This window comes from Frankliniella occidentalis, unplaced genomic scaffold (genome assembly GCF_000697945.3).
Source record: "Frankliniella occidentalis isolate FOCC.00 unplaced genomic scaffold, Focc_3.1 Scaffold226, whole genome shotgun sequence".
Classification (NCBI taxonomy): Eukaryota; Metazoa; Arthropoda; class Insecta; order Thysanoptera; family Thripidae; genus Frankliniella; species Frankliniella occidentalis.
Window position 1 is genome coordinate 427,902 of NW_026267352.1, and position 24,860 is coordinate 452,761.

Genomic DNA, 24,860 nt, shown 5'->3' on the forward strand with positions numbered 1-24,860 from the left:
AATTGAAACAGGCGTCTTTATCATTTCATTTATTTTACAAATTTTAGTCCTATTTGGACTTATTTTCTTCCAGTGGAAACAATCCATTCTATCCCCCCTCCCCCTCTCTCTCCGTCTCTTTAAAGTGGGAGTCCAGAGAACGGGGGCTCATTCAATTAGACCGCCCCCTTGTGTGACCAATAATTGGCCAATGTGCCCCTGGTCATGCCCCCGCCCCCAGGAGACAGTCGTGTTATCATCACTCCGACGGTGAGGGGGCGGGGGAGGGGGGACGCCAAGGAGTCTGCCGCCGTGGCGTGATGTGGCCGGCGCGACGGATGTCCACGATCAGGCCGTGTCGCGCCGCCGCCCGGGCCCGGGTATACAGGGCACAGATTGGCCTTTCCTCCTGGCTGCCTTGAAGGGAGCGGTGAGGAGGTGGAGGAGGTTGTGGTGGCCGCGCGGACTTTGACACCCTCCTCGGGTCCGCTGGTCCGCTATCTGAGTGTCTGGCGGCGGGGGCGGCGGGGCGGCGTGCCGTGCCGCGCCGCAAGCTCCACCCCTTCGCGGTCTCAGCGACAGGATCCACCCGCAGCCGTCCGCGCCCTGTTGTCTCCCGGGCGGGCGCGGGGGTCACCCGCCCGTACGACCCCTGTGATTCGACCCCCCCCCCCCCCCCCCCCCCCCCCCCCCCCCTTTTTTCCCCCCCCCCCCCCCCCCCGACTCGGTCATATATTTTGATATGAGTTGCTGTGCCCGATTGCGTGCCTGCTTACAAAGCCAAACTCAGGATGTGTCATCGAGGTAGCAAGGCGACTTAAGGGGGAAAACTAGGCAGGGCAGTTGATGGGGGATGGGCTAGTCGAGTCGTCCACCGCAGTATGTGATGTCAGAGCAAAAGGAAAAGGAGACCTTCCGTCATCTTGATCGTGCTGCTTGTGTTGGGGCCCCCAACTTGGGGGCACCAGTGTCTGTGAGTCAGTGTGCGTGAGTCATTCCGGTCGGTCATTCCTTGCCTTGGGTCGGCACAGGGCGGGGCTCGGCGACCAAGGGGGGCTGCGTCTGCTGCGGGACCTGGACCTCTCTTAGGTTCAAGTCCGAGGTCCGGCTCACATAGGCCCGACGGCCCGGCGGGACCCGCACTCGATAAGTGATCGGGAGCGGTCACCCCGCCCGCCCCGACGCGCCACGCCCACGCAGGGGTCCGCGCCCGCAGCTCCGCGACGGGGTTTGTAGCCTGGCGCCCTCTTGACCGGAGGCGACTGCGGCGGTGGCGCGCTCTCTTCGGCTGCCTTCGGCCGGCGTTCGGGGCGCGCTCGGGCGTCGCCCCCCCCCTTTCCCCTTTGATCCCTTGCCGCTTGCACACCGCCGCGCCGGCCCACCATCTCAATCCATTCCAGTTGCGTCGCCCCCGTCTCACCGAGCAGACCGGACCACTTCTCACCGGCCGCACACCTCGTGTCGTTGCTCTCGCTCTTCTCTCCAGTTTCCGTCACCCAACCCCTTCCTTCAGCCATGGCTCTCGCCGCTTTCGCCGACAAGAAGTTCAAGCTGTCTAGCAGCGAGAAGTTCGACGACTACATGAAGGCCTTGGGTGAGTCGTCGACGCCGTGCTATGGGTATGGGTGCGCCCCTCGGGCCGGCATACGCTCGCGTCAGTGGCTCGCTGGGCGTGTGTTTTAGCGTCTATGTAGTTCCCGGCGTTCCTCACGGCACCTCTAAAAACCTATACCCACGACTTCCCCTCTCGCAACACTCGCAGTAGTAGTGCCTTGCCGCTCCGTATGGAGCCTTATCATTTCGGCTTGCCCTTTGGATCGATGCTGGGCCGGCCGGCGCGGCGGCGCGTCCCCCCCCCCCTCCACTTCTGTCCTCCCCTCCCCGTGGGGTTGATCAGCTGGAGGCATTGCTGGCCAGGTCCGCGTCGACGTTAAAAAGACTTTTGGGCGTCAAACGCGGCAGGTGCGCCGGCGCTCTGTCAAAGTCTTAGGCGCGTGCCCTTCGTGTGGTCCGGTGGACGGGTCGTTCTGGAAGACCGGCGCCGCGCCGCCTCCTCGCGTGGGGCGCCGGCATGCGTGCTCCGCTCCGCCGCCCCGCGCTCTCTCGCACCACATGTGCTCGCCGGCTATACCGCGGAGTTTGGACCTCCTTCATAATCCGCGCGGCTGTGCCGTCATGGCGCCGTCTCTGCCCTCTCGACGCGTTGCGGCACAAGGCCCGGTCCGCGGCGGCTCAAGCGGTTGGCTTTTTGTTCGGGGCGTCGGCCGCGCGGGCCGCGAGCCTGGGGAGCCTGCTCAGGTGATGCTGCAGGAGCGGCGTGGCGCGGCGTGGCGTGTGGCCGCGAGGGGAGGGGGACGCCGGCCGGCTCCTGCAGCTGCGGCAATGCAGAGCTCTTTGCCATTCAAGTTCGCGCGGCTGCGCTCCGCGCCGTTGAACTCGGTTTTGACTGTCTTTTACGATTTTCCCTCCCCTCCCCCCTTTCCCTTTGGTTGTGGACGTTTTGTTTTGCTCATTTGGCGGCATGGCTGGCTCGGCTGGCTGTGCATCGTGTTACCGTCGGCAAAAGACGCGCCACGGTGCTGCGTTCGGAGTATAGGAGCGGCCGCGCCCTTCTGTCAGATTGGCACGGCGGAACTGCGCGGTCTGGGTGCGCCTTTTCGGACGCGGCTCGTGTCGAGCCATCCCCGCCGCCGCGGCCGTGTCGGGTTTCTCTCTTCCTTTGCGTGGAACATGACGCGACGGTGCTCGTGTACCCGCGGGGCCGCGTCCGGAGGCGGCACGACGCGCTCCCTTCGGACGCGGCCAGCCCCTCTGGAGCGGGTCGGGTACTGCGCACGTTTTTTGTGGACCCACCGCACCGGGTGCCCCTCCAAACGCAAAGAGTTTCTTAGCACCTTTGCCCCGACAGCGACGCGCCGCCGTCTCTCTGGGTGCGCCGGGAATGTTGGAGTCCAGCTCGTTATCGCCTCGGTCCTCGGATAAATATTTTCTCTCGCATTTGCCTGTTATCTGGGGGAGGAATTCACTACGCCTGGTTCGGATAGCTCTCCCCTGTACTTTCACAAAGTACATGTGTATCACCCCCGTACGGGGCGCGGGTCGGGTGTTGCGGTGGGCTGTGTCGCCGATAGCAGCGCCTTTCCTGACCTCGACAATGGCCTTATCTGCAGAGTGCCGCTTGTTTTGGGGCTCCTCGCTATCGGGGTACGTGCCCGGCTGCGCCCCTCCCCAGGCCGATGGAGGCCCTTTACGGCTTGTCGTGGGTGTCGCGGTGCGCGACGGGACGTGCCCTCCAATGCTTGACCCAGTCATCAATGCCTTCCCTTGTGCTGTTGCAGGTGTGAGCTTCGTCACCAGGCAGGTCGGCAACGCCGTGAGCCCCGTGGTGCACCTCACCGTCGACGGCGACAAGTACACCCTGACCAGCACGTCGTCCTTCAAGACCTCCACCATCAGCTTCAAGCTGGGTGAGCCCTTCGACCAGGAGACCCCCGACGGCCGCAAGGTCAAGGCCACCATCACCCTGGAGGGCGACAACACTCTGGTCGAGAACCAGGAGGGCAGCGGCAAGACCACCAAGATCGTGAGGGAGTTCTCCGCCAACGAGATTAAGATGGTACGTGTCGCATGGATTTTTCTCGCTGCTGTTTTGCCTCCTCTGAAGCACCTGTAAACTAACACTCCACTATTTTACTCCAGATCCTGACGGTCGACAACATCGTCTGCACCCGCATCTACAAGCTCCAGGAATAGTGCAGCGCTGTGCATGTCATCCTAAATTGAGACTGGACCTACTTTATTTTAATCTTGTATTTATCCCCCAAATTTTATACTTCAAGTGTTTTTGTGGAGATTTACGTGGATGCCTGTAAGAATTATTTTGAATGTTTTGTATATTTGTATATTTCGCACATTGAGCCATTGAAGCTCCGACGAGCTTCCATTGAATCGTTTCAGCACATTTTAAATCATGTTTACTAAATACCAATAAAATCGATTCCATGTATATGCCCTTGTTTTTAAAACTCCTAGTGCACGACATTCTATGTATAACCGACATAACCCATTGAATTACTATAACACAAATATATAGAAGCAACGACTAGTCGTGCGTACGCATACATCACTCGGTTAGCTAAGAAGCTTGCGCCTGAGTCCGGCGTCCCGTGCGCATATGGCAGCACTGGACGTCGAGACAATTGCGCACTGCAGTGGAAACTAAAACTGAAGCAATGTCGCAGGTATGTCAGCCCACGCTTTGTTGCTGCTGGTGCTGCCTCCTGGTGAGGGCCAAGACCCTCTCGGCCTCCCTCAGGCCGCTGAGGCGGGCCCCGTGCACCGTGGCGAAGTGTCCCGGACACGTGGCTTCCCCCGCGAAGAGCAGTGTGGGCCGCGGGGTCTCTGCGCACGTCGAGGGCAGCGGGGCGCTCAGGTCGCACTGCTGGCCCACGCTGGACTCGACGCCCAGGTAGCTGACGGCACCCTGCGGAGGACAACCGAATAACCGAGGCTCGCGGCAGCGTGACGACGCCTGCGGGGTAGACTGCCCACCCGGCACGAGCGTCGAGCGGGCCGACCTGTCGCTCACCTGGAAGAAGGGGTCGCTGGACCAGCGCGAGCGCAGCAGGCAGTCCGGGTAGGGCAGCGAGGGGTCGCCGGTGAAGCGCCGGAGCGTGCGCGTCACGGCCTCGGCCACCGCGTCGTCCGACTCCTGCTCCGCGCAGCGCGCCTCCTCGCCCGCCACCCACACGCACATCACGGCCCGGCTGCCCGGCACCTCCTCCAGGAGCCCGATGCCCTTGGTCCAGTCGTCGCCGCCCTGGAGCTCGTCCGGCGACCAGGCCAGCTGCAGGGAGCTGGTCCCGCTGCCTGGAGCGGGCAGGACCTGGGCGTCAGCAGGCGCGGGGGGACCTCGGCATTGCACGGGCTTCCCTCTTACCCGGTAGCCAGAAAGGGCGCGAGTACTCGAGGAACAGCTTGGTGACGGCGCCGAAGCCCAGGCCACGGATGGCCTCCGTCTTCTCGGCGGGAAGCGGCGGCGTGAAGAGCGTGTCGCCGGCCGCCTTCAGCACGCCCAGCGGCACCGTCACGATCACGTAGTCGGCGTGGTACTCGGCACCGTCGGCCGTGCGCACCGTGGCGCGAGGGCCGCGCACGGTACTGCCCGCGACTCGGGGCCCCCACTGGATGTTCTCCACCACCTTGCAGTAGTGCACCTGTCGAGGAGGTTGAGGCGTTCAACGCCGACAGAGTCGACGAACGACTTGGTCGACACCTTTCCACGACCCTCATACCGAACACTCGGGCAGCTCCCTGAGTAGCGGGGCGAGGACGCCGACGAAACCCATTGGCACGCGCGCGTCACCGCCGGCCGCCCGCACGGCGCTGCCGTAGTGGTCGGCGCTCACGACGCTCAGGTCAGCTCCCAGGTGGCACCGCAGCCCGTTGGCGAGGCCGTGCAGTACAGCAGCCACGTCATAGCGGACCTCCTCCGGGTATCGTAGCACCTCCTGCTGCATGCGCCTGGCAGGAGGAGTGCGTCACGATTGTGCGACTTCAGCGAACCAGTAGGCGACCCCGCCACTCGGGTCTGCTACCTGTGCAGGAAGGTGAGCAGCGCGCCCTGCCGCCGGCTGATCTTGAGACCGAACAGCGCCCTGGCCTGCGCCTCGATCAGGCTGAAGGTGTGCTGTGCCGCCCTGACCAGCGGCGGGTCGACGGTGCGGCCGTCGCTGGTGCAGAACAGTGGGGGCTCGTGATCGGCGTCCTCCGGGCAGCAGAGGATGCCCTCGCGGGCCGCGAGAGAGTACACCGAGTTGCTGGGGTTGGCGCCGTACAGCCACTGCGCCCCCAGCTCCACCACCGAGTCACCCAGCCAGCACGAATGCACCCGGCCCCCGGGCCTGTGGGTCACGACGGCGGGATGCAGGAAAGGTCATGGCCACCGTGGCCGCGGCCGCACGCTCTGTACCTGTCCGTGGCCTCCAGGACACTGATGTTGCATATCCCGCAGTGAGCCAGGCGCTCCGCGGCCGAGAGGCCGGCCACCCCCGCGCCCACGATGACCACGCTTGGCTGTGGCTGCTCTGGATCCACGGCGCACGGGTCGAGGAGGCAGGCCTCCTTGTCCTGCGCCACGAGCGTGCTCGGGCAGCAGTCACCGCAGCCAGCGGGGAGGGAGGGTACACTGCCATCGCGCCACGAAGAGGACGTTGTACTAGAGAAAGGAATAGGCACGTTCATATTGTGCAAAACTAAAAAGAACAAAAAGAAACAAACTCCCCCAACCTCAATCTCACAATATGCTTACCGAAAAAATCGACAGAATGACGAGATTCCACCGCAAGCTTTCCTTATTATCATTTTAGCAACTTAATTTGTAACAAGAACGCCGTCAAACATCTCCGGGCTTTTGCAAACAACATAAACGGCAACTTTTCTTGGACTATCGGTTGCCACGAGCCAAGAACACGTAAACATACGCGAATGTAGATGATGAAGATAGATAGAAGATAGACAGAAGATAGAAGTTGCGATCGATGCTACTCCGATTGTGTTTGAGCGCTTGAGCACTCGCGCGCAGAAGAAAATCGAACCTCGACTTCTGCTTGCTGTTGTTGTTGTTTTTGTTTTTGTTTCTGTCTGCTGCGCTGTCAAATCCTCAAACATAAACAGTAGCAGAAGACCCACCTGTAACGAACAGTCTGGAACACAACATTTGTCCCGTAATTATGAGCTAATCGTAAAGAAAACATGATTTCCATTAAGCTTAACCCTCAAGAGCTGGGTGACAGCGGGGGCATTCAGAAAGTTTGCGAAAAGATTGTAGCCGAAGAGGTACTTAGACATGTCACCTGAAGTAATTTGCTCACCTCTTTGACAATCATAAACGTTGCTCATCGCTCCTGTTTCAGGAAAATGTTACAAAACAGCTTGAAAATCTACTGTCGAGACAGTGTCATTTGGAAGCAAAACTCCGAAGCGTTACCAAAGCACTGCCTAACCTTCAAATAGTGAAGTCGGATGCTCAACATCTCTCAGAAATGATAGCCCACACATCGAACTTAGCTGAGAACGTAAGCGCCAAAGTCCGAAAATTGGACGATGCACGGGTAAATATCTGACGTTGAAGTCATGAAAGACGTCACACAGATGTTTGTACCAACAATACTAAGTTAATCTCTTTCCAGAGCCGTGTTTCGGAATGTCAGCAAAGAGTTCATGATCTTCTAGACCTTCAACTATGTAGTGAGGGAGTCAAGCTCGCTTTGCAAGAGGAAGACTATGAGAAAGGGGCTGCTCATGTGCATCGCTTTCTGTCCATGGATCAGACACTTTTACGACAGACAGCTGATGATGTTCAGCAAGGTAAACCCATCTACGAGTGAAAGCACTGATTTGTTAAGCAGAAAGCAAAATAGTTTTATTACAAAAAATATTTTTCTCAATTGTTTTTAGACTGTACGGCGGTTACGAACTCTTTTTCCTTACTCCACAAAGCAGCTGAGCTTCTTCAAACTGAAGTCACAGCACGATTTGATGAGGCTGTTCGGGCGGATGACCTTGCATCTGTTGAGAGATTCTTTAAAATATTCCCTTTGCTTGGGTTACAAGATCAGGGTTTGAATAAATTTTCGGTGTTCTTGTGCTCAAAGGTAAGAATATTGTAACAGAATTTAGACGATCTGGAAAGTAAAGTACTAAATTGTGAAAAATCTGTCTCCAGCTTCAGGAAACAGCACAAAAGAACTTAAGAGCAGCCCTAGAAACAAGATCTGCTGACAAAAGAGCCAGCGTTCTTTACGCTGACACATTAACTCTTTTGTTTGAAGGAATAGCTAGAATAATTGAAATTCATCAACCTCTAATTGAAAGTTATTATGGTAAGTGGGTATGGCAAACTGACAGAATCAATCATGCATTCTCTTTTTTTACAATTTGTCTAATCATTTTTATATTGAAGGCCCAGGCCGGTTGTTGACTGTTGCAAATGCCCTTCAAGAAGAATGTGATCGTCAAAGTAAACTCATCTTAAACGAATTCCGGAAACATAGACAGTTAGATTCAGCTCTTGCTCAAGTAGCAGATTGGCTACGAAGTGCAAACAGCTCTTCAAGTAGCGCTAATACAAGTGGTGCTACAACATCCCAGCAAAGTCGCACTGATCCCAAAAATCTTGATCTTCTCCTGGGGGAATTAACAATTATGCATGCTCGTGCAGAAATGTATGTCCGTTTTATTAGACGAAGAGTACAGGTAAAATTTGATTCTCTTTGCTCCCTTATGTTACATATTTATGTTATTTCCAAGGATTATTATCTGTTTTATTAGAATGATGTGGAAGTTGGAGTATCTGCAGAGGTAACTCGTGGGCTTCTCATGGATAAGTTGGAGACAATGCTCCGTGCCTCAGGACTCTGTCACTCAATGCAGGCATTACTTGGGAACTATCTGCAATTAGAGCACTACTTTATGGCAGAGAGTGTTCGAAAAGCTGTTGCTCTTGACCAACTCGAAGAAAACTTACAAATCCAGCAGACTTCAAGCATGGTAGATGATGTTTTCTTTATTGTAAGGAAATGTATAAGGTTTGTAAATCATTAATTATTATTATTATTATTTAAAGCAGCTATTTACTTTTTAGGTATATGTTGAAAACTCTGATTTATTTCTAATCTTATGTTTCAGGCGAGCTATATCGAGCTCAAGTTTGGATGGAGTGTGTGCTGTTTTGAACAATGCATGTAGTCTTTTAGAGGCTGACTATTGTTCTGTCTTACGTGCCCAACTACGCCATGGTTATATGTCAGGGTATTTAGACTTGACTCAAGCCTACAATGCCCTGCAGAGTTCTATTCAGCAAGGCAGGCTACAGGCTTCAGATTCAGAAAAAGCTCGTCTGACATTCTTGGTGAGGGGATCAATTCGTCTTTTATGGACTTTTCTTTTATATACTTGCATCTAACATTTTTTTACTTCTATAGGCCTACCTAAATAATGCTGACGTTAGCACAGAATACATTGCTACTCTTCGTCTCAGCTTAGGAGATGAAATGGCTGCAGCTTTACCAGGCATGACCGAGAGGGATAGGGCTAAGCTAGAGAGCTGTCTCAGTGGGCTTGGTGGAGTTACAGCTTCCCTTCGTGCTCTTGTTGAATATGGAATGAGTCAGCTGTCAGCTAGTGCTATTAAACCAAGAGTCAGTCCCTGGGTCGATGCCTTTCTGAATGTTAGTCATGTACTTACAGAGGTAGGATTTCTTCATTAGATAAGTTATACTATACGGAAGGATTCTTTACCCCCCATCATTCAATTTATTCTACTTTTTAGGAGGAATTCTCCAGTTATGAGGCAAACGAACCATTCGTCCGAAATCTTGTAGCAAATTTGGAGTCTCTCCTTTCTTCATTCAAATCAAGTCTGACTCCCACAAATTATGATACCCTGGTTAGTATCCTTGCAACTGAGGTCACCCATCAAATGGAAAAAGTTATTGCAAAGTCATCCTTCAACAGGGTAAGTGTACAGTTAAAAAAAAAAAATGTGTACCTTAAACTTATGTAGTTCTTCTGTGTTGCATACATTTGAATCTAATTTCAGTTAGGAGGATTAGTTTTGGATAAAGAGGTGAGAGTTTTGGTTGGATATCTGACCAATGCTACGTCTTGGTCTATTAGAGATAAATTTGCTCGTCTTACCCAAATTGCTACTGTGCTGAATCTTGAAAGAGCATCTGAAATATCAGATTACTGGAGCAATGAACCAGGTGCTATAGCTTGGCGCTTGACCCCTGCTGAAGTTCGGCACTTCATGACTCTCAGGTGTGTATGGATTCCTATCCATAGTTAAGATGATTTATGGGTTGAGTGTGTAAAATCGATCAACAAGAAACATTTCTTTCCTTTATTTGCAGAACTGATTTTAGAAGCGAAGACATCAAAAGAATAAAACTATAGGAGTTATTTTCCTTCTCATGTTGTTAAATTAGGAGTTTGGCTTTCTAGACAAAGCTTGGATACTATGTAAGTTTTTGAAGAAACAATAAAATAATGTAAGACAATTTATTCTTAAGCTTCTTAAAACTCTACCCATCATGTGCAGATAGTATTATACTGTCACTGCTGAGTGCAGTTGTAACATAACACAGTAGGTTCTTTACTTTAGAGTTAAGTAAGCTCTAGGCGTAATGTTACTGTAAGTGGAGACTTTTCCATACAAAATGAGAGAACAAAACGTACTCCAACATATCACAGAAAAATAAACTAAGGGAAAGGCACTCTTCACTTACAATGGTAACCATAAAATTAAAATAATGAGAACAGAGGGACAAAATGTCAGTATCCGACACATTGAGGAAGCACACATTCCATGATCATGATGAGTATCCTCTTTACACAACCTGGCAAGCAATGCAACCTCAACACTGACAATTAAAAAGTGGAAGAACAGAAGTAAATGCAACCGGCTGTACTGTGCAAAATAGTAACACTAGAAAATATAATATCAAAATACAATAATAAAAATACACCTGAGAAATTCAATGAGGTAAAAGGTCAACATGTACAGAGATCTAAGTGAATTACACAAGAACTGTATATATTCACAAAGCAATACCTGGAGAGCAAAATTAATAAGCCTTGTGCCTGAATAAGCTCCTGAAGACACATAAAGGTAGACATTTATACAGTAGTTGTTTAATTAACATGATAAAATTTCCATACTCACTAAACACAAAATAAAATAAAGAGAGATTCAATATAGTAACAGCTTATAAGCTGAGACGCCGCAACAAAAACAATCATTAATGGAGAGCATGACAGTTGTCAGTGTTTTAAGATTGTTATTGGAAGGCTTGTAAACAATCTATGAACAGACAAAGGGGAAAACGAGACATGGGGTCACAGGTCACAACAGTAAAAGATGTTGCAGTCAGTAATTTTGTTGAATTTAGAAAAGTAAGTTGTCAGTCTGCTTGCTTTCCTTCTGTCTGAACAATCTTTCAATGTCTTATGTATACCACTAAATGGGCTTCCAGCACCCAATAAATACATCGTATAAAATATCAATATTTTCTTTCTTTCCTTTTTACAGAAAATCAGCAAAAATCAGTTCAATTCCTGATGGATCTATATTTTTTGTCCTTTATTCAATTGTTTTAAATTTTATACTGTCATGTAAGAGCCCAGCTGAAGAGAAAAGTAATTTAAAAGAGCCAACAGGAAAGGACAAAAATAACACATTTGTGCATTTCTAATTCACAGTTTTAAATAAGTACACTATGAGTCAAACACTGATCTCCATCTGACTAGAAATTTACATCACACACACACACAAATAAATTGTTCATAAAAGTTTTGTATGTTTTCTACATCCAGTCTAAGAAATCATCACCAGGTGGAGATGTATGTGCCTTTAGCTTCGATTAGCTTTTAGGCACACAGAATACTGTCAATGGTCAGAACTTTTAGGGTTAAAATTGTTGAAGTAGGCTCACCTGCCTTGTCTCTTAAGGTGACTTCAAGAGGACTGAGTGATCGATTTACAACAGCAGGAAGTTCAGCCTGACCAAGTAAAGAGTGGAAGCATTGCCACTTACGAGAGTACAGCTGCAATGGAATAATTTGTAAAGGCATAACTTCCAAATTAGAATAGTGTTTAAACTTTAATACTGAACTTACCCGAACACTTATTGCTTTGTCTGGATTAGCTCTGTAAAATACAAAGGCTGAATTCCATTTAAGCTGGCTGGAATCTTCTGATTTTGAAGTTTTTGCAGTCTTTCCCTCACATTTCACTTGAATCCAGAGGTGTGAGCCTGCACAGCAAAAAAGACAGAAAAAATGGCTAATATACAGAGTAACAAAATAAACAGGCAAAGCACAGTTCCAGACTGCTCCTACCTTTGCCAAATGCCAAATTACTTAAGCTTCCAACAACAATCACAGTTGTCAAGGATGGGTACTTGAAAAGAAATTTTGGCCAGTGTTGTGTTGGTCCACTTTGTTTCAATTCTCTGGAGAAATAATTAATGAATTGGTAAACAAAGTTTTTGTACAGTCACAATTTACATTATTATTTAGCAGCAAGCAGGCTTACCTCAAACTAATGTTTGCTTTAGCAAAAGTTCTTAGCATAAAACCAGCGAGTTCTCCCGGCTTGTATGTGAATGGAATGATGATATAACGTCCTCTTGCCAATGTACCACAGTAATATAATTGACGTTTCCTTAAGGGTTGAATTGTGACGACAGTAGGGTTAAACTCCCACTGTTGGGTAAGGCGATAGCATCTATTTTCCTCAACCTGAGAAAATTAATTATTTAAAAAACTGTAAGAAATTTCCAAAAATATCTGAAGAAAAAAAATCAGTAAGGGAATTCAGGGAAAACTACCTTTATTATGCAAAATCCAATGAGAATGGGGAGTTGTTCGTTAGTAATCAATTTTGTTTTATCTACACCTGTCCATTGAAGAAGCTGGATGACAACATTCTCTTCGTGTTTCGGTACATCAAAGGCATACTTAAATTTTTAAAAAGAAAGTCATTGATAGAGAAGAGGTAAAGACAAATATTATTTTAAACAGAGCTCAATCCCTCCTTATTAAAACTTTTGTTTTTCTTCTAAATAATTTTTTACCTGTGGATTCCTTAAAACTGTCTCCTGAAATTCTGGGCATCCTCCAGCACGATCACTGGATGTACCCTTTACTCCAGAAGTCCAGTGTCCTAGTACAGAGTCTTCCCTCCAACGCATTCGGAGAGCATATGCATTCTTTGTGTAGAAGTGTACAACCATAACTTCATTGAATGCAACCATGTCATCTAAAGGCATCCTGGAAGAATAGAGGGTATGAAGAGTGGAAGAGTGTCATAAACTCATATTAGATGCTGACGGATACTTTCAGTCACATCTCTTACCAAAATTCACCAAAGTGGTCAAAAGTTAATCCCATACGCTGTTGCTCTGACTCCTTTACTTGCGCCCATTTAGGATTTCGGGAAAGTAAGCGAGCTAGCATAGGTGCAGAGTATGCATACGATGAGCCAGAGCTTTTCTGACTCACTGGACTAGCTGTACCCAATCTAGAACACAAATTTATCAGGCATGCAAATTTATTTCTAGAAGGAACTTGTTGTCTCAGTTAGTTTCAAGTCAAGCTACAATAAGGTACTAACAGTTGTTCTGGAGGTGTGCCACGTAGGCGAACCATTCCTATACGGTTTCTGTTGCTATAATCGAAAAACAAGTAACAGCAAAGTAAGAATTCACAAAAAGATTCAAGGTAAGGGATCCAAAATAAATAAACTCCAGTCAACAAGCCAAAAAAGTTATTTACCTGAAAATGCTTTGAAGTTTAGATTCACCCAAAGATATAAATTTGGCTCCATTTACTTGGTACACTGCACCCCGAGTCAGACCAAGCTCATTTCTATCACTCTCCTCATCCACATGTCGTTGCTGAAACAGAATGTTTGTTGTTGTTTTTTTTAGTTGTTGGGAGAAGGTTAATATGGTTGTGTTAATTTGATATTAATTTTCAACTTCACAGGAAAACTGAATAGTTTTCACAAGACAAGAGATCAAAATAAAAATTAATAACAAAGGGAAAAACTTTTCACCTGTACCACAACACAACCTGTCAACCTCCTTTATCTTAAAACTAGCCCTGGCTATCCCCTGCTAACCCCAAGATAAGAAGGAAATGTTGGAAAGAGATATGATAAGAGTAATTCTTCTCTGTTATGACTCCACACCCACAGGAATTCCTGCTAGTCTACAGGGTTGCATAGAAGGAATGTATTAAACTTAAAGAACCAAATGTGAATTTTGTTTAAAGGTTTGTAAATTAACAAAAGTTGTGTTACAAAAAATGCAGGAAAAAGTACTGTAAATTATGTTTAGTAGAGGCAGGAATTGAAAGCTAGTTTGAAGAGTTCACAACTGACCATATTTACAATGGAACCAGAGGAGGACGAAGACAATAATGGAAAAAATGATATTGAGACTTCAGTACTGAATAAAAAGCCATTGAAGGTTTTTGGGCATCCACTAACAAATACACAACAGATGTGGCTAGGTTTTATGGTGCCAGCTTTCATATCTACCATTATTTTCATGTCAAGTTTTGCATTAGATATTGCAGTAGCATATCAACTTTTGAGGTAAGTTGGTTTCTATCTTTTTGAATTATGGTGTTAAATACGACAAATCTAGGTGGTGCTGAAATTCTGGTGCAAAACAGAGATGGACATCCATTGCTAGCTGGAGGAACTATAATGCTAGTGTACACCCCCTCAATTGTCTGCTTGGTCTTAACTCTGATGAGCAATCCGAAACTGGATAGAATTTGTGATCGGATTATATGGACAGTCATTCAGTTTCTGCAATGTATCCTATTTCCTGTGGGCATCATACACAGGTAACTTTAATATCAGTCAATCCACAAACCTTATCATGGAATTTATATTGCTCTGAGATTAATCCTAGTAAGCTTTTTCCTGTTGCAGATTTGCGACACGCTTATTTTGGTCTGTAGTAGCATTAACAGAGGAAAATCCTCAAAGGGAAAAAGCTTTGAGTATTGCTGCTGCTAGTCACCACACAGAAATATTTTTCTTTTTGGACTCATTTCTTAATGCAGCTCCACAAGCTCTACTTCAAGCTTACATTCTGCTCAGTCCGCAGATTGTCACAACAAATGAAACTGGTAAGATGAGGCTTGAGAAAGGCTGCCCTTTCTCAACGATGAGGAAGAAAAGGTACCGGTAATATAATTTTGTTACACTTCCTTAGTAAGATGGTGAAAACTGATTCAACAGGTTGGACTCAAGCAATCAGTATTGTGACATCTGTTATCACAGTGTCAAAAACAGTGGCATTATATCAGAGATTTGAAAGCCAGCAAGTAGTTGGGCGTCCTGTTCCATGGAAGACCGAAAGAACTGAAAGTCACACAAAATCCTTAGTCCGCATTAAAAAAATTGATCCATATCATCTCATGGGAATTGAAAAATCTAATGAAGAAGGAAAACAAATATCAATCAGGCCAAAATTATCACTTGTTATAAATCCTACACCTGATGTGAATTTCCAGCAAGAAACAAACCAACAAGAAGAAATGCATGAAAATCTGGAATCTGCAGACGCCACCCAAAAAAGAGTGGAAGATAAGGGAACAAATCCAGAGGAAAACAAGGATCAAAGATCTGAACAAAAATTAGAAACTGGAGAGGAAGCAAACACAGAATATAGAGATGATGATAAACAAAACCGATACCAGGAAGAAACCAAACAAGAACCGAAAGAAACAGATGATCTTTTGCCGACTCCAGCATTTGATTTCCCACCACAAGCCACAACTTCACACTATTTGGTTCCGATTACAATAGAACCTGCACCTCTGGAGGAACTGTGTTTTTGGCCACGTATAAACACACCACCCTCTTCACCAACGGCAGACCCCCACATGAGACCCAGACTTTCAATTAATACAATTAGAAGTCAAAATAGGCCAGCCTACACTTCCCAAGTAGCCCTCCCTCTACGGAAGCCAAGTACACGAATCAAAGGACTACATGAGGATGAGCCATTGGGCATTTTCACAGTTTTCCATGCTTGGTCAGCCTTTCTCTTGGGTCGAGTTCTTGTAATAGCAGCCTTTACCCATTTCTACTTTTGGCCTTCTCTTGGCTTACTGCTCGGTCACTATACAATCATGACAGCATACATTTTTTTCTGTAACCCATGTCCAAATTTTTGGGCTATTCTATTGGGTTTCATTTTTATTCTATGCCCTATAGAAGTGAAGGTAAGATATACATTTCCTCGCATTTTTCTTGTATTTTTCTTTGCCCTTGTTTTCTTAGAAGATTTGGCTACAGTGATTTTGTGGTACTGTGGAGCTGAGTGGGAAAGTACATGGTATGATTTTGCTTTTGCATTTATCTTAGGTTGTCATGGTACGGCAGCCTTAAATGGCATCCTATATTTTTTCATGTTCAAGCCTAAGGCAAAATATCTAGATAACAGCAAAGCATAACTGATCCTCAATTTACAATAAAAGGCTTTTGTGGTAAATTAATCTCAATCACAGTTCCATTCCTCTTGTTTCCCAAGCAGTTTGATGAAAGAGAAAACAGAAGGCTGGTGAGAACTTACATTGATTTTCAGGCAGATAATGGAATGACTGCTTAGCTCATGGGATAATGTTTCCATTAAATGATTCAGCTGTGCATTTACATCGTCTTCATTAATATTTAAGTCATAGGTTTCAGCAACTCCTCCAGTAAAATCAACAAGTGCATCTGTTACATGACCATATTCTAGCTTCTGGTAGGAACCATGTAATCTAAAACAATATGAGAGAAAAGAGACGTAAAACAACAAAGTTCTTTGCTTGCAGTTCAAATTTAGACGTTGGTTGAGTTTTATTTGTTTTTATTTCACTCACTTAGCATAGGCCTTTTCTAGGAGAGGAATCCAAAATTCCCCTTTGTCAGTGGATTGGGTAAATATCAATTCACCATCAATTGTTGGAAGTCTATCGTCAATGGTGACAAAGGTCCATGTTCCAAAGTGCCAAAAACAAAAGTAAAATAGCCCAAGATATTCATAGGACGGATCGTCTCTCCATTCTTGCATGTGTGAGTCTGGCATTACCTAAAGAGTGGTAATTTGATAAATATAATTTACTTTGAAGATAATCGTCAGTTAAGTTACAAAATTTATTTTACCATGTAAAACAGCTCACGCATCCCACCAAGAACAGATATAGCTGACACAACCCATGGACTACTCATGCTCCCAGATTTCACCCCGGACTGAGTTGGTGCAGATGAAAAAAGTTGAGGAGTGGTACAAAGATCCTAAATGAACATAGAAAAAAAGCATTACACAAAGGGTAGATGTTCAATATACGAAAGTAAAAGGTTGAAATAGATGTTTACTTTTGGTCTTTTCCACACAACATTTTCAACCACAACATCGCCCAATGAAGATTGGTCTGCAGGAAAACAAGGATCTTCAAACAGCTCTCCACTTAATAGCAGCTCAGATCTAAGCTGAGGTATATCCTGATTCTTAAAGTGTACATCTCGTAGGCCGACGTTCATGTTGCACCAAGGCATCCTAGGGAATAAACGTTCTCGTTTGTTGCCACATTAATACTACAAGGAAGGAAGCTATAAATAGGCACTCTACTAATGATAGCCCAAGAACAAACCTGCAAGGAAAGCACCGAGATGCTGACATACGCTTTAACCTTGATATACTGTCTCTCGATTACGAACGAAAAATCTACATCATTCTTAAATTTCACTACTGCTCCTGTGCCCTCAAATCTTCAAGCTCAAACTAGTTTCAGTTTGTTTGGCCCGATTAGGCACTCAAAATGGCTAGCAGAAGGCAGAAGCAGAAAACAAAACAAATGACGACCCTATACCTTATTGACAGAAACCTATTCGCACAACATTTTTCAGAAAAGTTATTTCTATTTCCGACTTTCCTTTCTTTCTTCTTTCCTCTCTCTCACCGCTGCATCCGCCTGCCAATCTCCACCTCCACCACGTGCACTTGTGCCTTTGTGAACCTATTTAACTCGGTATTTCTTGAGGACTTGTTTAAAATGACTCAAAAAACGGACAAGGACGCAGTTTCACTTCGCATTCAAAGTATCTTATCTGACAGTCAATCAGAACTCAAGGAACAGCAAAAGGTAGACTCGGATTCAGATTCCTCGGACGAAGAAACCCATCAGAAAACCAGCGAAGTTCGTGGGAAGAGACCGGGCAATAGGTTTTGGAAGAAGGATAGGAAAAGGCAAGTTTCTTTTTGTTTATAGTCACCGAGTCTTTACCCCCCAATTTTTTTGCTACCTGTGCTGCTCTTGCATTGTGTGGTTATACGCTTGGGGGAGAGGAATTTTGAAATTTAAGTGATGTGTGAATTACTATTCCCACATGTCAACAATTTCATACATCTATTTGAATTATTATTGTAATGTTCTAGTCCAGAATCCCCAATTTTTTTGCTGCCTTTGCTTTCCATGCATTGTGCGGTTATACGCTTGGGGAAAAGTAATTTACGAAGGTTAAGTGATGTGCTAATGCGGATCATTCCCACATGTCAATACCTTCTTACAGCTTGTTGCTAAGATGTATCCATGTTTTTGATATTAATTCCTGTGTGAATCTATTTCAGGTTTTCTTCCGTTGTTGCCACCAGAGGTTTGAAACGCATCACTTGGGACCAGAAAGAAAAACTTCGCCATGAATTAAAACATGCTAAACAACTCTCAAGAACCCTCAAAGAAGAACGGAGTCGTGTCAAGCAGGAAACAAGGGAAAGACGGCAGGAGAACCTGAAGCGACGTGAGGAGAATGCAAGAAAGTCTGAAATAGTCACAGTGGTATGTGTTTCTTTCCATCTGAAATTTACAACCCCTTAACAAATCGGATTTGTCATGATTTTTTTGTTGATTTTACAGATTAAGAACACTTCCAAACTGAAGAGGTTGAAGAAAAAGCAATTACGTTCAATTGAGAAGAGAGACACTTCAGGGAAAGTTTAAAAACTTTCTTTCTCAGCCTGAATTTTGTAAGTGATCAACATCAGTAATTTCCCAATTTGTTCACTGTGCTCTCAGCTGATGAAAGTCACAGTTGTAAAATTGGGATAAATTATGGGTGAATTTTAGTATAGATGCAAGTCAATTGGATCTAATAAGAATCACTACAAACCTATGAGTACATTTCTTAACCTTTCATTTCTATATGTTATAGTAGCTAACTTTCTCTCGTGGGATTGAGCGTTGTATGGGTGCTTTTCATATTATTTCCCGATTTGTTCACTGTGCTCCCAGTTCATGGGCGTTTCAGTTGTAAAGTTGGGGCACATTAAAGGTGACTTTTACTTCAGATGCAAGTTCTTTGGATCTAGTCAAAGTTTCTACAGACTCAAAAGATTTGCAACAGCTATTATGTATATTATGTTTTGTCTTATCAGATTGATAGGCAATCATGGAGATTAATAATACTGGAAAATTGGAAATACATCACCCCATAGTTGTTAAATTATGTGTTACAATGTTTCAGGATGCTGACCTCTGTGCACACTAACGGCAAACAAGATAATTGACTGTGATATTAGAAATTAAAAATAAATAATATTCTGACAATTTTCAATGATTTAATTTCTACCTTAATTAGGAATGAACAAATTAACAATATATACATAATTAAAGATTATCATAACAAATTATTGGTACACATTTTACACATTTAAATTTACCACCGCATCTTTATAAAATGAGCTCTCAGCGAGGTTGAAAAGTGCCAAAGCCAAGTCCTAATCCTCGATGTGTGTGAGTAGCTAGTCTTGCTACCTCATACTGGCTCTCCATATTGTGAAACATTTCTTCTTGCTTCTTGATTATTTCACTACCTCCTTCTTTGGCAGTGGGATTTGGTGCAGCTAAATTTGAAGGAATTATTAGGCCACTTGTCTTTCCAGTCCATGTCAAAGTTAACATTCAAAAAATAAAGACTCACCTTGAACTGGTTGCTTGATGCCCATTAACCTATTGAATTTAGCTGTAAGTTTACCATCTTGATCTTGAGCAAATGTTGCGCCTTGCCATTTATTGGCTTGTGGCTGGGCTACAGTTTTGCTGGCTTCGTCTTTCTGCAACAAATAATATTTAGGTAAGAGGATTGTCTTCTCCCAGACATTATTTTCTACAGTACATTCAGTTTCGGTAGTTTAATACTTACACGGCCTCCCCATAACAATTTCCGCTTTTGGATTTGGTCAACAAGTCTTTGAGGATTTACAGCTGCTGCATTATAGTAGCTAGGTAATTCAACACCTGTTGCCTGCCTTACTTGAGCTACTTCCTGTTCCATGGTTCGCTGAACTAACATTTGTGGTGTGACTGTGCCAATTAAGGGCTTTGCTTCAGCTTTGAGCTCTATACCCATCCGTTCTAAGACTGTAAATACAACGATAAAAACAATAGTATAAAAATAAAGTAAAGAAAATAGAAGTGATACTTCAACATTTAGATGGGAGTTGAATGTATAGTACCATTCATTTTCCTATCAATCTTCTTATCCAAAAAGAATTTTCTTGAGTCGGCAACGGATGTTCGAGCTCTGTCTCTCTCAATGCTTTTACTTCGTGAGCGGCTTCCTCTGACTGGGCCTGAAGACTGTTTTATGTCCCTAGAAAGAAAATCATCATCATTGTGAGAGGTGTTTCTAACCAAGATTAAGATTTATTGGGAGACTGAGTAAGAGGTTAATTATTAATTACCTTCGAGCATCACTCTTGGAACTCCCACCACTACTACTGCTTCTAGATTCATTCCTTGGCCTGTGTCTGTCCACACTACGAGACCGTGATCGATGGCGCTTTCGATCAGAATCCTTGCGATTACCGTCCGGGTACCTGATGAAAAAGTTGAAAATATTTTTAAAATGGTGTTTTGGAAAACAGAATTTGATACAATTTAAGATTGTTTTCTCTCTATCTTACCTAGTGCGGTCAGAATCTCTGCGTCGATGTTCTCTGCTGTTAGAACGCCTCTCTCTAGACTTTTTACGTTCGTCACGTCGTTTATCAGTCCTTACAGGACTTTTGTGCCTGTCTCTTCGATCACGACTACGTGAACGATGTCTGTCATCTCTTCTGTAATCTTTCCTTCTTTCCCTGTCATCTCTGTCCCTACCTCTATCACGATCCCTATCTCGCTCCCTTAAACGATCTCTATCCTTTTCCTTGTCACGGTCTCTCTCCCTTTCTTTTTCACGATCACGTCTGCTGTCTAAATCTCTCTTGTTTTGATCAGTATCCTTTTTTATCACAGTGTCACATTTATCTTCTTCAACCTTTTCACTTGTAATAGGATTGAGTTGAGGCTTGGTCTCTTCAGGTTTTGAGGTTTCTTCTTCTTCTTCTCCTCTTCGGCCTCCTTCTCCCTCTTCTTCTTCTTCATCTGTCTCACTATCATTAGATGAAGCAGCAGATGCAGGTGAGTAGGATGAATTAGACTGATGCGATTTGTGAGGTGAGTTATGACCGTCATCATCTTTGTTGACTGACTCTGAACCAGATTCCTGAAATCAGAAATGTCACAAAGGATTTTACACAAAGAACTTTCAAAACAGAGGGTAGAGTGGGTAATTTTGATTTCACTTAAAGACAAATAGGGCTCTTCTTGGATGTACATATGTCTAAAAACACCAAATGCCAATCACATGCATGAAAATTAATAAGACAAATATGGTGCAGCAAACCAATCAGAAAAAGTACTTGTAATAAAAAGATTGGAACAACTTGATGGGAGATATTTGCCTTCTTTAAATGTTATTGTATAACTTAAAATTTAATGAAGTTCAAGTGTCAAGTTTAAGGAAATTTATTGAAAATAAGAGCTTTAGATAAAAAAATACAAAAACTTTCTAAGCCTATGAAAACCTACCAGCAAAATTATGCAATGAACCAAAAGGGCAAATCCGATACAAAATGATGTATCCTCAACCTAAAATTACGCTATAATGTTGCACATACTACCACAGTACACTTGTACACCAAACGACCACTTTCAATAATCCATAGGTATGTGGTTGATCAAGATTGGCACACACTATTAGTAAAATAATCACTAAAGAAGAAACTATCAAGAAATGGACACAAAAGTCTTCTTTATATGGAAAAAAAATAGGCAGAGTACCTGCAGATCTAGCTTCTCAAACTATGAGCAAGTCAGTGAACATGCCAGAAAAATTTCTTGATCTGTTCATGTGAGTTGTGAGTGGTGTGTGATGTAGGTATGGATGTTAACATTTATGAGGCTAAACTCTATGTTGACTTATGAGGACCAGACAATTAGTCCATTAAGGGAACCACTTACTTGTGATTTGAGCCAGAAGTCTGGCACCACCTTCTATACTCACCACCACCAGTGGTTAAGGGTGGTTCCAAGCAAACAACACAGCTCCAGGATTGGTTCACACCGAATGCTGATTCCAGTCTCGTACTAATTAAGACTTCGACGGGATGTGGTCGCACCACTGATAGTATTTCAACAGACTATGTTAATATTTGGATAATTCATATCAAGGAACATTGCCAAAGAAAAAAATCCCTAAACTTCATAAGAAGTAACTTCTCAAGACATTCTGAACAAAACACCAAATAGTTAACTTCAGTATTTTAAACTCAACAAGTCCAATAAATTATCAGGGATTATATAGACACATGTAATGTATTATAATGATGCCTCTACACTCAAACATTAAAAGGTTCAAGTTTTTATTTCATCAAATTTTGGTACTTTCAGGAAAAAAATCAAATTGATGGAGATAGATAAAAATATATTTTAAAAGTTTGCATTATTTTTTTTCCTATGTAAGTTATGAGACATATAGATATTAAAAAATATGACCTTAGATACCATACTTTTAGGAATGCAAAACTTTTTTTCCCATGGTGAACAATAAAAACCTCTTGGTAAATTAAAAAATTGCTCAACAAAAGAAGCTAAACCCCAAATTAACAGGCAGATCTTTACCTGGATAGATGTTGGACAGCCCCGGCATCTCCTCCAAGAAACAGGCCCAAACAGCACTCGTCGCCTAGTATACTTGTTAGTTTAAAAAAATAAAAAATTATGAAGTTTAGTAAACTTGTCTTTCAGACCAATAATAACCACTGTAATAATAATACAGAGGGAAAAAGTAAAAATATTGTCACTGAAATAGAAACTTGAACCATGAGGGTAGGTTTTAGGTTTCTCTTTCATACAACTAAGGCGTCTAATATCAGTACAATTCCACAACATAGAAATTTTTCTGACCGCTCAGTGCTCATCCTGTTTGTAAATTCCTCATTAAAGAATTAGCTAAGACTAGTGTAGTTTCTCCCCCATCAAACTACTGCAACAGAAGAGGCAGCCATGATGAGGCATACTTAGTGGCTGAACAGAATGACAACTTGAGAAAGTACACTTGCTTATATCTTAAAGTTCTTAAGCCTAGTAAATGGTGGTGGAACACTAGTGAGAAGGAAACTCAGAGCACAATGAAAAGTGATGCGCACAAGTCACACCTTAGCTTCTCACAAACTTCGACCAGGTGCAGTTAACTTTAAGTGTGTAGTAGTAGCTTGATTTGTGCCAGAGAGGAAAACTGAATCAGAAATATAGAGAAAAGAGATATCTTGAGCACCTAGCAGATACGTACCAACTGATTGATTGCATTGTTCGGTGGGGCCTCACCAGGCGAGCCAAGGGAGTGTGCTTGAACGGAGGGAGCTTTGCTGCCGTTAAGTGGATTCTGCCAGAGTCGCAGCAAAAATACTGTTAATGTACTGAACTTGATGCCACCACCCATATGTGTCACATAGCCAATACAGATGCACAAAAGGAGAGGGTTCAGGCGTGCAGAAGTGCCTTTCTTCCCCAGTTCATGCATCTCAGTGATTTTGGATTAGTGCACAATACTTTCCAGAGATGAAACTAATAAATACTAACTGGCAAAATTTAACAAATTTGGAATCACAGAACACACACAAAAAAAAAATTGAAAAAAAATATTGGAATGCCTGGGTAAGAGTTAAAAAGCTTAGAGCCATCCAAAGTAGCGTAATAGAAAATACATTTTAAAAAATAAAGTAAACAAGAAGTCAAGTTTGGAAACTAAACTTAGTTATTAAAGGGGGAAATTTTGACAATTAAAGAGAAGGCAATTAGTTCAAAAGTGCACAAAGCAGATCTAGCTTGAAATCCTTTAGGTCACACTCAAGTCTCAAAAGTTGTTTGAAGTGAAACTAACACAAATTTTGGATCCGCCTCACATTTTAAAGTAAAATTAGGACATGTTTTCTGATTAAATATTCAGATCAACTTCTCTTTAGATAGTGAGCTTTCCTCAGTAAACTACTGAAAAAATCCAATACAAACCAATTCTTTGGTCATATTTCAGTTATAGAAAGTCCAACATCGTATACTGCAGTATCATTAGCAGTAAAGCCAAAGCATTGATGGCTATTCATATGAAAGCAATGAATTTTAAAAAGGAGGAAAAGTAGACTAAATAATGCTAAGGTAAATTGAATTTAAATATATCCAAACCGTGATACCAACTGACTACATAATCTAGGATTAGGGTCAGGTCGGGTAATAAATGCACACCTCACAAGTGGGTAATAAATGCACACTGGATTTTAAAATATTTCCCTCTAGTTTGACGGCAACATCTATATACCAAATGAAACGTCATAGTTTCTTCTATCCAAAGGAATAATTCGTTTTTAAGTAGAAAATGCCTGTCATGTTCAAAATAACCTGTAAGTTAGACCTCAAAATCTAGCTCTCAAAACTTTCCCACCGCGAGGTAAAAAGTTCTACCAAAAGCTTATTAAAAGTCTTTCTTCGCGACGAACTCTATGTGCAAGTTATAGCTGAAAGTCCCCCGAATCTAATGGTATAATCGGAATTTTCAAGTTGTAAGTCGTCTTTTTACTAGAAGCGTTTGAATGAAACGTCTAATAAATGCACACCCCTGAGGGTAAAAAATGCACACCGTGCGGGGAATAAATGCACAGCTTGAAGCACCTCGGCTAGCGCACGCCTAAAAGAAAAGAGACACTGACGGTGGATTTGCAATAATATTGTACAAGGTCCTGGCTACGGTTTCAATTTTTTCTGATTTTTTTTACATGTTTTCTTGATTTTTCTGATTTTTTCCGATTTTTTCCCGCCGATTTTGGAGAAAATTGGCGAAATCCGGCCAGAATCGGGCAAAATCGGGCAAAATCGGCCAAAATCGGCCAAAATCGAGCAAAATCGGTCAAAATCAGGATCTCTCCAAAATCGACGGG

The 24,860-nt window shown here is 44.2% G+C and overlaps 7 protein-coding genes across 13 annotated transcripts in view; 4 read left to right on the top strand and 3 right to left on the bottom strand.

The window, feature by feature from the left end:
• LOC113201967 (fatty acid-binding protein, muscle) overlaps window positions 1-3,985 on the top strand; it is a 21,808-nt gene extending 17,823 nt beyond the window's left edge. The window contains exons 1-3 of one of the 2 annotated variants that reach the window (XM_026415986.2): window positions 1,357-1,573; window positions 3,318-3,595; window positions 3,679-3,985. In XM_026415986.2, the coding sequence (XP_026271771.1) occupies window positions 1,495-1,573; window positions 3,318-3,595; window positions 3,679-3,732 (411 nt within the window). In that variant the 5' untranslated portion in view covers window positions 1,357-1,494 and the 3' untranslated portion in view covers window positions 3,733-3,985. Of the gene's footprint in view, window positions 1-1,356; window positions 1,574-3,317; window positions 3,596-3,678 lie in introns of those variants that run through there. The other variant, XM_026415984.2, reaches the window with a different exon arrangement.
• Window positions 3,867-6,561, bottom strand: LOC113201965 (peroxisomal N(1)-acetyl-spermine/spermidine oxidase-like). The gene is made up of 7 exons (XM_026415981.2): window positions 6,290-6,561; window positions 5,951-6,196; window positions 5,577-5,882; window positions 5,274-5,502; window positions 4,919-5,195; window positions 4,568-4,848; window positions 3,867-4,462 (listed from the first exon to the last, which is right to left on the bottom strand). The coding sequence occupies exons 1-7, from the start codon at window positions 6,340-6,342 to the stop codon at window positions 4,226-4,228; spliced, it is 1,629 nt and encodes a 542-aa protein (XP_026271766.1). The 5' UTR covers window positions 6,343-6,561; the 3' UTR covers window positions 3,867-4,225.
• Window positions 6,562-6,597: 36 nt separating this feature from the next.
• LOC113201960 (conserved oligomeric Golgi complex subunit 4) lies at window positions 6,598-10,044 on the top strand. Its single transcript, XM_026415974.2, has 12 exons — window positions 6,598-6,816; window positions 6,894-7,091; window positions 7,170-7,347; window positions 7,438-7,634; window positions 7,706-7,862; window positions 7,943-8,235; window positions 8,311-8,567; window positions 8,668-8,890; window positions 8,964-9,230; window positions 9,311-9,496; window positions 9,581-9,801; window positions 9,894-10,044. The coding sequence occupies exons 1-12, from the start codon at window positions 6,733-6,735 to the stop codon at window positions 9,934-9,936; spliced, it is 2,304 nt and encodes a 767-aa protein (XP_026271759.1). The 5' UTR covers window positions 6,598-6,732; the 3' UTR covers window positions 9,937-10,044.
• LOC113201961 (calpain-5) lies at window positions 9,870-17,381 on the bottom strand. The gene is made up of 14 exons (XM_026415975.2): window positions 17,203-17,381; window positions 16,928-17,108; window positions 16,715-16,846; window positions 16,432-16,640; window positions 16,140-16,329; window positions 13,318-13,439; window positions 13,157-13,210; window positions 12,899-13,063; window positions 12,618-12,813; window positions 12,372-12,500; window positions 12,077-12,282; window positions 11,881-11,993; window positions 11,659-11,795; window positions 9,870-11,586 (listed from the first exon to the last, which is right to left on the bottom strand). The coding sequence occupies exons 1-14, from the start codon at window positions 17,229-17,231 to the stop codon at window positions 11,410-11,412; spliced, it is 2,040 nt and encodes a 679-aa protein (XP_026271760.1). The 5' UTR covers window positions 17,232-17,381; the 3' UTR covers window positions 9,870-11,409.
• On the top strand, window positions 13,697-16,068 carry LOC113201962 (uncharacterized). 2 transcript variants are annotated; one of them, XM_026415978.2, is made up of 5 exons: window positions 13,697-13,818; window positions 13,887-14,143; window positions 14,224-14,400; window positions 14,489-14,688; window positions 14,801-16,068. In XM_026415978.2, the coding sequence occupies exons 2-5, from the start codon at window positions 13,938-13,940 to the stop codon at window positions 16,018-16,020; spliced, it is 1,803 nt and encodes a 600-aa protein (XP_026271763.2). In that variant the 5' UTR covers window positions 13,697-13,818; window positions 13,887-13,937; the 3' UTR covers window positions 16,021-16,068. The 2 variants fall into 2 exon arrangements, with proteins under 2 accessions (XP_026271763.2, XP_026271762.2); XM_026415977.2 differs by having other exon boundaries at window positions 13,705-13,818; window positions 13,884-14,143.
• Window positions 17,382-17,484: 103 nt separating the features above from the next.
• LOC113201966 (coiled-coil domain-containing protein 86) lies at window positions 17,485-19,155 on the top strand. Its single transcript, XM_026415982.2, has 4 exons — window positions 17,485-17,798; window positions 18,180-18,387; window positions 18,466-18,575; window positions 19,073-19,155. The coding sequence occupies exons 1-3, from the start codon at window positions 17,605-17,607 to the stop codon at window positions 18,547-18,549; spliced, it is 486 nt and encodes a 161-aa protein (XP_026271767.1). The 5' UTR covers window positions 17,485-17,604; the 3' UTR covers window positions 18,550-18,575; window positions 19,073-19,155.
• Window positions 19,147-24,860, bottom strand: part of LOC113201963 (arginine/serine-rich coiled-coil protein 2) — a 7,291-nt gene continuing 1,577 nt past the window's right edge. For 2 of the 5 annotated variants that reach the window (XM_052272829.1, XM_052272830.1), the window contains 8 exons: window positions 23,222-23,314; window positions 22,552-22,623; window positions 20,514-21,094; window positions 20,292-20,426; window positions 20,064-20,200; window positions 19,751-19,968; window positions 19,529-19,661; window positions 19,147-19,451 (listed from right to left, as the gene is read on the bottom strand). In XM_052272829.1, coding sequence (XP_052128789.1) covers window positions 19,294-19,451; window positions 19,529-19,661; window positions 19,751-19,968; window positions 20,064-20,200; window positions 20,292-20,426; window positions 20,514-21,094; window positions 22,552-22,623; window positions 23,222-23,314 — 1,527 coding nt within the window. In that variant the 3' untranslated portion in view covers window positions 19,147-19,293. The remainder of the gene's footprint in view (window positions 19,452-19,528; window positions 19,662-19,750; window positions 19,969-20,063; window positions 20,201-20,291; window positions 20,427-20,513; window positions 21,095-22,551; window positions 22,624-23,221; window positions 23,315-24,860) is intronic. The other 3 variants (XM_052272832.1, XM_052272833.1, XM_052272831.1) reach the window with 2 other exon arrangements.